The 12,845-nt window shown below is 42.7% G+C and overlaps 1 protein-coding gene across 6 annotated transcripts in view; it reads right to left on the reverse strand.

Moving 5' to 3' along the window:
- LRP11 (LDL receptor related protein 11) overlaps positions 1-12,845 on the reverse strand; it is a 64,612-nt gene that overhangs the window by 27,695 nt on the left and 24,072 nt on the right. For 3 of the 6 annotated variants that reach the window (XM_045058192.1, XM_045058190.1, XR_006598394.1), the window contains exons 3-5: positions 11,583-11,790; positions 5,836-5,961; positions 4,236-4,442 (exon numbers count right to left, since the gene is read on the reverse strand). In XM_045058192.1, coding sequence (XP_044914127.1) covers positions 4,236-4,442; positions 5,836-5,961; positions 11,583-11,790 — 541 coding nt within the window. The remainder of the gene's footprint in view (positions 1-4,235; positions 4,443-5,835; positions 5,962-11,582; positions 11,791-12,845) is intronic. The other 3 variants (XM_045058191.1, XM_006932087.5, XM_045058193.1) reach the window with 2 other exon arrangements.

Raw genomic sequence — 12,845 nt, forward strand, 5'->3', positions numbered from 1 at the left:
TTAAAAATGTTTTTGTTTTTGGGGCACCTGCCGTGGCTCAGTCTGTTGAGCGTCCAACTTCAGCTCAGGTCATGACCTCACAGTTCATGAGTTCGAGCCGCACGTCAGGCTCTGTGCTGACAGCTCTGAACCCAGAATCTGTTTCAGATGCTGTGTCTCCCTCTCTCTCTGCCCCTCCCCCACTCACACTCTGTCTCTGTCTCTCTCTCAAAAATAAATAAACATTAAAAAAAAATTTTTTTTTAAGTTTTTGTTTTGGGGTTCCTGGGTGGTTAAGCGTCCAACTTTGGCTCACGGTCTTTCTATTTGTGAGTTCAAGCCCCACATGGAGCTTGCTGCTATCAGTGAAGTGCCTGCTTTGGATCCTGCCATCCCCCTCTCTGTGCCCCTCCCCGCCTCAAAGAAATAAACACTGAGAAAGAAGTTTTGGTCTTTGATGGGCATGTAATAACACACATAAATACTCCTGAGAAAAAGAAAAGTTTCATGAACATAATGTGTTCCTATTTTGTTAAAAGTGAATAAATGTCCAAAAAACTATTAGAACTGATAAATGAATTCAGTAGAGTTGCAGGATACAAAATTAGTATACAAAAATCTGTTGCATTTATAAATACTAATAATGAAGTAGTAGAAAGAGAAATTAAGGAAAAAAATCCCATTTACAATTGCACCAAAAAGAATAAAATACTTAGGAATAAACTTAATCAGGGAGGTAAAAGACTTAAACTCCAATAACTATAAAACACTGAAGAAAGAAACTGAAACTGACACAAACAAATGGAAAGATACACCATGCTCATGGACTGGAAGAACAAATACTGTTAAAATGTCTATACTACCCAAAGCAATCTACAGATTTAATGTAATCCTCTCAAAATACCAATAACATTTTCCACAAAACTACAACAAATAATCCTAAAATTTATATAAAATCAAAGAAGATCCCAAATAACCAAAGCAAACGTGAGAAAGAAGAACAAAGCTGGAGGTATCATAATCCCAGATTTCAAGATATACTACAAAGCTGCAGTAATCCAAACAGTATGGTATGAGCACAAAAATAGACACATCGATCAATGGAACAGGATAGAAAATCCAAAAATAAACCTACAACTATACGGTCAAAGGAAGCAAGAATATACAAGGGGAAAAGGCAGTCTTTTCAATTAATGGTGTTGGGAAAACTGGACAGCCACATGCAAAAGAATGAAACTGGACCACTTTCTTACACCATACACAAAAACAAACTCAAAATGGATTAAGGACCTAAATGTGAGACCCGAAACCATAAAACTCCTAGAAGAAAACATAGGCAGTAATATCTTTAACGCTAGCTATAGAAACATTTTACTAGATGTGTTTCCTTAGGCAAGAGGAAAAACAAACAAACAAATAAAAGTATTAGGACTACACCAAAGTAAAAAGCTTTTCATGGCAAATGAAGCCATCAACAAAATGATAAGGCAACTTACCAAATGGGAGAAGGTATTTGTGAATGATATATCAAGTAATGGGTTAAAATCCAAAATATATAAAGAACTTAATAAGCCTAACACCCTCCCCCAAAAGTCCACAAAGAATCTGATTAAAAATGGGCAGAATAGACATATTCCCATAGAAGACATACAAGTGAACCACAGACCCATGGAAAGATGTTCAACATAGCTAATCATCAAGAAAACGTAAATCAAAATCACAATGTCAGAATGGCTAAAAACAAAAAAGATAAGTAATAACAAGTGTTGATGAGGACACGTTAAAAAAGGAATCTTTGGGGCGCCTGGGTGGCGCAGTCGGTTAAGCGTCCGACTTCAGCCAGGTCACGATCTCGCGGTCCGTGAGTTCGAGCCCCGCGTCGGGCTCTGGGCTGATGGCTCAGAGCCTGGAGCCTGTTTCCGATTCTGTGTCTCCCTCTCTCTCTGCCCCTCCCCCGTTCATGCTATGTCTCTCTCTGTCCCCCCAAAAATAAATAAACGTTGGAAAAAAAAAAAAAAAGGAATCTTTGTATTCCGTTGGTGGGAACATGAACTGGTAAAGTCACTGTGGAAAACAATATGGAAGTTCCTCAAAAAATTAAAAATAGATTACCATATGATCCAGGAATTCCATTACTGGGTATTTACCCAAAGAAAACAAAACACTAATTTGAAAAGATATATGTGTCCCTGTTTACTGCGGCATTATTTACAATAGCCAAGATATGGAAGGAACACAAGTGCCCCTCCATAAATGAATGGATAAAGACGTGTGTGTGTGTGTGTGTGTGTGTGTGTGTGTGTGTAAAATGGAATATTACTCAGCCATAAAAAGGACAAAATCTTGCCATTTGCAACAACATGGATGAACCCAGAGAGTATAACGCTAAGTGAAATAAGTCAGCGAAAGACAAATACCATACAATTTCACTCATATGTGGAAATTAAGAAACAAAACAAGTGAACAAAGAAAAAAAGAAACAAAAACAAAAACAGACTTAAATACAGAGAACAAACTGGTGGTTGAGGGAGGGGAACTGGCTGGGGGATGGGTGAAGTTGGTGAAGGGGATTAAGAGTAAACTTACCATGATGAGCAGGGAGCAATGCATAGAATTATTAAATCATTATATTGTATGCCTGAGACTATAACACTGTATATTAATTATGCTAAGATAAAAAGTGAATAAATGTGTGCATGTATGTGTATAAATGAAAGTGACCAGAAAAAATGCAACAGAATATTAATGGTGAGTTTTGCTACATGGGCTGATTTACCCATTAGGTGGCAGTACTAACAAAGGTATAGACCCAGCTTAGGCATTTGAAAGCACCTAGTCTAAACTGTCCAAAAGAAAACCCTTCATGGAATATTTCTGTGGACATATCTGTACAGATACACTTAAAATCTAAACAGTAGACGGGGTGCCTGGGTGGCTCAGTCAGTTAAGCATCTGACTTTGGCTCAGGTCATGGTGTCATAGTTCATGGGTTTGAGCCCCGCATGGGGCTCTGCTGAGAGCTCAGAACCTGGAGCCAACTTCAGATTCTGTGTCTCCCTTTCTCTGCCCCTCCGTGACTCGTGCTCTTACCCGCGCGTGCATGCTCACATTCTCTCTCTCCCTCAAAAATAAATAAACATTAAAAAAAAGAATACATGAAAAAAACTAAACATTAGATAAACAAGACTAGAAAAAAATATACCAAAATACCAAAAGTTGTTTTCAGTAAAGAGTGGTATTTTAAATTATTTTCCTTTTTTATTATTTGCATCTTCTGCATAGAACAAAAGAATTTCATAAAGAAGTTATTAAAGTAGCGACAGATTATTTCTGTATAAGGTATGCAGAGTTTGAGTACTGAAAAGACATTTACAAAGGCGTACAGAAACGTGATATTCTATATTTCTGTCTCTTGTCACAAACAATACAAATGTGCAAAAACAAATTTAACATGACAGAATGTTAATGTTTCAGCAGTGTGAACGTAGACAAGATTCTTATTAGCCTTATTAGTGAAAACAAAAAAGTTACAGATTTCGTTAATTGGGAGCATAGGACTGAAGTGCTCGCACAAGCAACCATTTCTTTTTTTTTTTTTAATTTTTTTAAATGTTTATTTATTTTTGAGACAGAGAGAGACAGAGCATGAGCAGGGAAGGGGCAGAGAGAGAGAGAGAGAGAGACAGAGAGGGAGAGGGAGACACAGAATGTGAAGCAGGCTCCAGGCTCTGAGCTGTCAGCACAGAGCCCGACGTGGGACTCGAACTCACGAACTGTGAGATCATGACCTGAGCCGAAGTCAGACACTTAACCAACTGAGCCACCCAGGCGCCCCACAAGCAACCATTTCAATATGACATAGATTCTCTTTACTTACATTCACTAGCTTAGTGCGAAGAGGGTTATGCTGTTTCATCTCAAAATAACCTAAAATTTCACACATAGGGCATTTGTTTTCTTAACACAGGTGTTGAAATTTCCTAATTCGAACGTACTTACTAATAAATGTACAGGTAGCCCTGGAGTATATATGAATGTATGAATGTATTTAGTAGGTGTTCCTTAGTATAAATAATCAGTGCAAATGTCAGATGGGGTGGGGTTTTTTTTTTTTTTTTCCTTTTTGGCCACAGTTTTCATTTTAACTCTCTTCTTTGTTTTATTTCCATAATACTCTTCAAATATAACCTTCATTTTGAGCCCAGCGTCACTGGAGAAAATGAGGCTGTTTGCGGAGAAGCTGTTGAGGTCCTTACCTGGCATCACAGGATCAGTCTGACTCTCTGGTCCCCAAAAAGTGGAATGATTCCTCTTCTCTGTGTTTGATACCACCAGTGGCTGGTTTGGGACAGTCACTTTCTGGGACTTTTCCAAGAAGGAGCCTCCTGCCACCTCTTTGATTGGTCCTGTGATTCTAGGCTGGGCAGTTGCTGTGTGGGTCACCGTCTTCCGGTCAAGGCTCACTGAAGGATACAGGAGCTACCGTTAGCTGCTGGGTTTCTTTTCTGAACTGTAATTAAAAGCACTAAATTTGCAGTAGATTCGAAGCCATGGATACTTGGGAATAATAACCATCTAAGCCACGTTAGAGCCCCATAAAAATTACTCTCTTCTTTTCGAATGGGTAAACTGTTTTCTCTTCTTCCAATAACTGGCTTTCTAAATGTCACAAATAAATTGACAAAAACAAAGCTTAAGGGGCGCCTGGGTGGCTCGGGTGGTTAAGCGTCCGATTTTGGCTCAGGCCATGATCTCATGGTTTGTGCGTTTGAGCCCTGCATCGGGCTCTGCTCTGACAGCTCAGAGCCTGGAGCCTGCTTCAGATTCTGTGTCTCCCTCTCTCTCATTGCCCCTTCCCCCACTCATGCCCTGTCTCTCTCTCTCAAAAATAAATAAACGTCAAAAAAATTAAAACAACAATAACAACAACAAAGCTTAAGCCTAAGGTTTTGAGATTTTACATCCTGCTTCAAAACCAGCAGTTTTTCTTCTTTCTTTCAGTGCCCTTTTGTGTATGTAGGTGACATTATAAGACTGGTTTACAGTCCTGACTTAGCTACACCCTAGTACATCACAATTTTTTCTAGGGGCGCCTGGGTGGCTCAGTCTGTTAAGCGTCTGTCTGACTTCAGCTTGGGTCACGATCTCACGGTTTGTGAGGTCGAGCCCCATCTTGGACTCTGTGCTGACAGCTCAGAGCCTGGATCCTGCTTCAGATTCTGTGTCTCCCTCTCTCTCTGCCCCTCCTAGCTTGTGCTCTGTGTGTCTCTCTTTCAAAAATAGATATTGAAAAAAATTTTTTTTCTAAAAAATTTATCAAAACAAAATCTTAACTTGCTTTAGTTTTTTTTTTTTTTTTTTTAACATTTATTTATTTTTGAGACAGAGAGAGACAGAGCATGAACGGGGGAGGGTCAGAGAGAGGGAGACACAGAATCTGAAACAGGCTCCAGGCTCTGAGCTGTCAGCACAGAGCCCGACGCGGGGCTCGAACTCACGGACCGCGAGATCATGACCTGAGCCGAAGTCGGCCGCTTAACCAACTGAACCACCCGGGCGCCCCTCACTTTAGTTTTTTTTAAAAGCATATTCCTCACAGCATTTTTAGGATGGGGAAGAGTCTTTTAGAAAACAAAGCAAATTTTGAAGAAGGTAAGCAATATAAAACATTTGACATTTGGAACTCAGATTAGAGACTTATAGTTAATGGTCATTTAATTTAAGGCATAGCTTATTCACATGAACTTATACCTAAAACTGGGCAGAAAAAGAACAATACTGAATTTGCATTTTATTGTGAAAATAAAGACATCCCGTCTCCCCGCCTTGCCCGAAAAGGCCATGCAGCTGACTCACAGTTATGACAGAAAGCCTCATCGGACCCATCAGGACACTGCTCCACTCCATCGCAAGCCAGCATGATGTCAATGCAGCAGCCATCATCACAAGAGAAGTGATAGCGTGAGCAAACGTTCGAGCATCCTGTTTGCGAACAAGTCTCAAGTCACAGGAGTGCCATATCGTCAACACTTCGCTGTGTCACGATTAAGTAAGACTATGTACATGGAACATTTTGGGGGAGAGAGATGCACATAACGGGGCAGACACCAACAGTCTGAGCTGGAGCAACAGGTTGCGAGAAAGGGGTGCCTCCTTGACCCCCTGACTTAACTCTGAGGCATCACATGGGCTCTTGGTCGCGGGGCTGTTCTCCAGGCCAGCGCTGCCTACCAGGTGGGAACAGACGAGCAGCAGCTCTGGTCTTCCCCAGCCAGCCCCGGGTTTGCTCCCTCACGTCTCACTCTGTGTTCCTTTGTTCATCCCGTCGACTCTGTGGGCCCCCTAACACTGCCCCCCACCCCGCATGGCATTTGGCTGGCTGAATGTGTTTTAGTAGAGACACCATTTTATACATGCTATGTCTTTAGACATGCTATGTCTTGCATTCTTGTTTTCTAAGTGATCATTTTTACTGAGATTAACTTTCGACTATTGAACCCTATTTGTTGACTACCATACATCCCTACCGCCATAAAGAATAAACACAATCTCTAGCTACTGGCTGGTATGAATTTATTTTCTTCAAATAATGAAATTGTCTCCCTTTTGGAGCTGTTAGGTTTTTTTTAATGTTTATTTATTTTTGAGATAAACATTTATAATGTTTATTTTTATTTTGCACACATGCACACACACGTGCGTGTGTGAGCAGGGGAGGGGCAGACAGAGAGGGAGACACAGAATCTGAAGCAGGCTCCAGGCTCTGAGCTGTCAGCACAGAGCCCGACACAGGGCTCGAACTCACGAACTGTGAGACCATGACCTGAGCCAAAGTCGGATGCTTAACCTACTGAGCCACCAGGCACCCCAGGGTTTGTTTTTTTTTTTTAAAGTTTATTTACTTATTTTGAGAGACAGAGAGCAAGCATGCATACAAGTGGGAGAAGGACAGAGAGAGAATCCCAAACAGGCTCCGCACTGTTAGCATGTAGCCCAACGGGGGGATTGAACCCACAAACCGCTATATCATGACCTGAGCCAAAGACACACACTCAACCAACCAAGCCCCCCAGGGGCCCCTGAAGTGGCTTCAGGTGGCCCTGAAGCTGTTAGGAGTTTTTAATCTACAGTGTAAAGGAGCTACATGTATTTTCTTGAAAGGCATTCCCCTACTCCAGATTAAGCCAACTTTACTAGACTTAGCTACACAACAGCTGGGTGACTTTGACACTGGTTGATGCAGAGTAAAGGTATCAGGCTAGACGTAGGTCGTGAGGAACTCCCTAATTTCCCAGGGACACAAGGAACTAGACAATTCTCTCAGGACATGGGAGAATGGTAGATTATGATAATCCACCGAGGCAAATGGTTGAGCATAGTATACAAGTCCATGTGAAATCTTGGATACATATTCCATTGCATGCAGTTAAACAAGGGCCTGGGAAAGGAGTCTATCTGGGTACAAGGCAATTTGAAGATACCTTGATCCAGGAAGAAGAGAAGAAATGGTGGGAGAAGCTCCTGAGAAAGAAGAGGAAGCAAAGGGCCTCAGTTATGACTGAAAATTTGGGCCTGGAAAGGAGAATCTGCTTCGGTTCCAGGAAAGGAACTCGGAGGAAAGTGAAGGAAAACTGTTACCCTGCATACCAAGCGGGATACAGTTACTGCTCACATTTTTGAGTTCATGACATGGAAATCCTAAATATGTCAAGGTTTTACTTACTACTTGGTAGCTTTGGGAGATAGACTGATATTTGTAACATATCCATTTATTACTAGATCAGTGGTCTCTAAATTTTTTTGACATACATCTGATCAATACATATAGTGTTGTATACTATGCATATAGTGTAATAAACACACATCTCCATCTAAAAATAATATGCATGTACCAGCATACTAACATATTAAATATGATATAAAATATACTAAAAATTCAAGGAAGAGATTAAAAATTACTAAAAATATAAGTTCAGGTGTCTTCTTTTCCATCCTACAAATGTCTTTATCTGTGGGGGGGGATCCTCTTTGGAGACCACTGATCTAGATCATATTGGAAGTGTTTGATGGCTTGGCATTTGAATAGATTATTTTTCTCAAAGCTTGAAAACACGCAGCCTCTATATCCAAAGATCACCCAAATTATCACATCAGCAGGGGTACTATGCTTGCCTATGTCCCCCAGATGGTGCCACCCCTGGTTACTATTACAGCTGGGTTATTAACTGCAAGACCAATATATATTTATAATAGAAGGGAGAGAACCACCTCTCTGTCCCCAGTTCTGGTTTTCAATGTCTCTATGTGATGTTTTATTACTTTAATTCATAGTTTGTTATTCCAATCTAGCCAGAGAGTGATTCCAGATAGCAGTTAATAACACAGCCATTCTTTTAAATTTTTTCTTTCTTTCTTCCTTTCTTTCTTTCTTCCTTTCTTTCTTTCTTCCTTTCTTTCTTTCTTCCTTCTTCTTTCTTTCTTTCTTTCTTTCTTTCTTTCTTTCTTTCTTTCTTTCCTTTCTTTTGAGAGAGAGACAAAGTGTGAGTGGGGGAAGGACAGAGAGAGAGAGGGAGACAGAATCTGAAGCAGGCTCTAGGCTCTGAGCTATCAGCACAGAACCAGACATGGGGCTCAAACTCACAGACCGAGAAATCATGACCTGAGCCGAAGTCGGATGCCCAAGCAACGGAGCCACCCAGGTGCCCCTTAATTTTCTATAAAAAGTTACATATATAAGATCTATACTCCAGTGGCCTTTCAGTAATCAAAAGCGATGCACATAACTTTCTGCCACTTCAGATACATTTTGTCATCTTGGAGAAAGGCCGGAAGTGTGCAACTGGCAATTTATCTTTGGAGCCCTGGAAAACTGGCCCAAGTCAAGAACCCAGGCAAACACTGGGCTGGTGCAGTGTTAGCTCTCTGCTTGTACCCACACTTCTATCCCTTTCTCCCGCCCAGGCACCTTGGTTGTACAAAGCAAAATCCCTTTCAAACTTCTATAGGGATAATGGGATATCCATGCCTTCTTCCTATGAGCTCTTTCTTCCAATAATCGGCACCTGACTTGGTTCCTGCCCAGGCGAGCACTCGATCCCAGGACAGCCCTCTGGGTTCGGCGGTCCTCCGTAGGGAGGGAGTGGCTGGGGCCGATGCCATGTTTCCCATGGCCCTGGTGCATGCCCAGTACACCGAGGTACTAAAAATATGTTTTTAAGTTTATTTTTTAGTAACCTCTATGCCCAATGTGGGGCTCGAACCCAGAGATCAAGAGTCACACGTTTTTCTGGCTGAGCCAGACAGGCACCCCTCAAAAATGTGTTGAGTAGCTGTCTGGCTCTACTTTGCAGCTGCCATAGATCAACGGCCCTGCTGGAATCTGGGCAGGATCAGACTCCTGACCCGGACGGCTCCTCTCACTTGCCATCACTGCTTCAGAGGGCAACAGTGGGCAGGAAATTGGTGTCACACCAGGCCACAGGCAGCAGCCTCCTTCCTCATAGGAGGCTGGAACCTCGGCCGGACGGGGAGTCAGCCAGTCACATTCCAAACACCGATTGTGCTCTGTGTCCCTGTGGAAGGCAAATTATCAGGGGTGCCAAATCCTTAGGATTCTCAAGTCTTGCTTCATTTTCAATATGCATCCCGACCTATGTTGGATGGAAGACAAGATCAGCCATATGCAGTCATTCTCTGATCTTTTTACCCTTATTCTCCCACTGACTGAGTTTTTCAGGGATGGCAAAGACATGTGAAGGATGGGTTTTCTGGAGCCATGGTTAGTGACTGTGAAGGCTCACCACGTGGGCGCGGGTGAGCACCTCTGTATGCTCAGTGCCTCGCACAGCTCCTGTGCACCCTGCGGTCCCGCACACACTGACAGAGTCCGCGGACTGAACGACAAGACCCTCAAATACACAGCATCTCTGTACCTCTCCCTGGAGTCAACTGTGGGGGGTTTCCCCCTGCAATACCTCTATGTCTTTTGTGCTCTCAAGTTCCATATACATATATGTATATATATATATTTTTTAACTTGATGAGCTAATCTTAGAAATGCAGATGTTTGGAAGGTAAGAAACATAGATAAATGAGAAGAATGAGTTTACCTTGTGCAACTGAAAGTGAGAACCATCACATGTATGTAAAGCTATATTATTAGTATTTGTGTTAACGTGTCCATGAAAAATTTTAGCCCTTTTTTTTTTTTTTTTGCCCAATAGTGTTTTTAAATTTTTTTTAAATGTTTTTATTTATTTTTGAGACAGAGACAGACAGAGCATGAACAGGGGAGGGGCAGAGAGAGAGGGAGACACAGAATCCGAAGCAGGCTCCAGGCTCCGAGCCGTCAGCACAGAGACCGACACGGGGCTCGAACTCACGGACCGTGAGATCATGACCTGAGCTGAAGCCAGACGCTTAACCGACTGAGCCACCCAGGCACCCCAATTTGAGATTTTTTTTAACGTTTATTATTTATTTTTGAGAGAGAGAGAGACAGAGCATGAGCGGGGGAGGGGCAGAGGGAGAGGGAGACCAAAGCAGGCTCCAGGCTCTGAGCCATCAGCACAGAGCCCGACGCGGGGCTCGAACACACGGACTGTGAGATCATGACCTGAGCCGAAGTCAGATGCTTAACTGACTGAGCCACCCAGGCGCCCCAATAGTGTTTTTATTAAAGCATGGGGACAGGACCTGTGGGCAGAAAGAGCTAAATAGTCCTTTTATGGTTTTTTTTAAATTTTATTTTTTTTAATGTTTATTTTTGAGAGGGGCAGAGAGAACAGGCTCCAGTCTCTGAGCTGTCAGCACAGAGCCCAACGTAGGGATCGAACTCACAAACTGTGAGATCATGACCTCAGCCAAAGTCGAACACTTAACCGACGGAGCCACCCAGGCATCCCTAAATAGTCCTTTTAAATTGACACTTGCACTTTATAAATTTTAATTTGTTTTAAATTGTCATATGTTTAGAAAAGCCTCTTAATTCAACAACAACTAAAAATGGAATGGAAGAGCCCATGGAATGAAGTCAGAATATAAACTGCTGGGGCATCTGGGTGGCTCAGTTGGTTGGGCATCCGACTTTGGCTCAGGTCATGATCTCATGGTCCGTGAGTTTGAGCCCTGCATCGGGCTCTGTGCTGACAGCTGAGAGACTGGAGCCTGCTTCGGATTCTGTGTCTCCCTCTCTCTCTGCCCCTCCCCCACTCACGCTCTGTCTCTCTGTCTCAGAAATAAACATTAAAAAAAGGTTTTTTTTAAATAAATGTATTTTAAACTATTTAACATTATTAAGCTTTATATTAGAATTCTTAACCCTTAAAAACCTTAATTTCTGGTTAAAATTAAGAAGTAAACAGTTGTGGGGGCCCCTGGGTGGCTCAGTCGGTTAGGCATCTGACTTCGGCTCAGGTCATGATCTCACAGTTCGTGAGTTCGAGCCCCGCGTCCGGCTCTGTGCTGACAGCTCAGAGCCTGGAGCCTGTTTTGGATTCTGTGTCTCCCTCTCTCTCTGCCCTTCCCCCACTCACACTCTGTCTCTATCAAAAAATAAATAAATGTTAAAAAAAATTTAAGAATATAAAATGCTAATCCAATACCATCTTTCTGTAAGTAGCTGGTTTCTGTCGGCCGTTGTGAATGCAAAGGAAGGACTTTCCTCTCACCTCCTGTGGAGAAGGTCATGGGCAGCACTGTCACTGAGACGTTGTCAGAGCTTCTCTGCCCAGCAGTGTCCATCACAGTGAGCTGAAAGGTATATGTTCCTTCCCGTAAGTGGGACAGCTTCAGGGTTCCTGACTGAGGTACCTGACACCCAAACAGGAAACAGCACATGTAGTTAGGAGATCTGAGGCACAGAGTCCAGTATTATCCTGAACTGGAAATCAGCATTACCCCTGGAACAGTCCCATGTCCCACCTGTCCACTCCCGGCCAAGGAAAGGAAATCCTAAAGCATGCACCATTTGGGCAGGTTGCCCTACTCTGAACTCAAAATTCTCAATTTTATCTGGGCTGACAATCTCCTTGACTAACAATAGTCTTTCACTTGCCCTTAGCAGTTGATGTTCCAAACCTGTAACTCTCCAAGCTCCACACCCAGTATCTAGTCCCTTGCTTCTCAGCAGGTGACCTCATCTACTTTGAGTAGAAAATTAAGACATAATTATGGCCATGATTATGTTTCTACCACTCATTCCTATGCTGGGAACGCACCTGTATCTGTATCTGCTGTCAGCTCCTTTTCCCCAGCCATAATAAGATGAGCTGTCCCTCCTGCACTCCAGGCCAACTCCCCCATCTAGGCCTTGACCCCTTCCCTCTATGACCTTTTTTTTTTTTAATTTTTCAATGTTTATTTATTTTTGACAGAGAGAGAGAGACAGAGCATGAGCAGGGGAGGGGCAGAGAGAGAGAGAGAGACATAGAATCCGAAGCAGGCTGCAGGCTCCAAGCTGACAGCACAGAGCCCGACGCGGGGCCCGAACCCGCGGACCGTAAGATCGTGACCCGAGCCGAAGTCAGACGCTCAACCAACTGAGCCACCCAGGTGCCCCTATGACCTTTGGAACACTGACCATCAAGTAATTTCTCTTTCAAATGCCTCTGCTATCACTATGCTCAAGTTTCTCTCTACCCAAAAAAACCAAACAAAACAACAGCAAATAAAAAACCCTACAGTCCAAGATCATCCCAGCCATACAATCTTATCTCCTTCCCATTTCAACTTACCTTTCAAAGCCTTGTTCATGCTGCACTTGCTGCTTCCATTTGCTCATTTCCCATTTATTCTTTTTTTTTTTTTTCAACGTTTATTTATTTTTGGGACAGAGAGAGACAGAGCATGAACGGGGGAGGGGCAGA

This window comes from Felis catus, chromosome B2 (assembly GCF_018350175.1).
Source record: "Felis catus isolate Fca126 chromosome B2, F.catus_Fca126_mat1.0, whole genome shotgun sequence".
Taxonomy (NCBI): Eukaryota; Metazoa; Chordata; class Mammalia; order Carnivora; family Felidae; genus Felis; species Felis catus.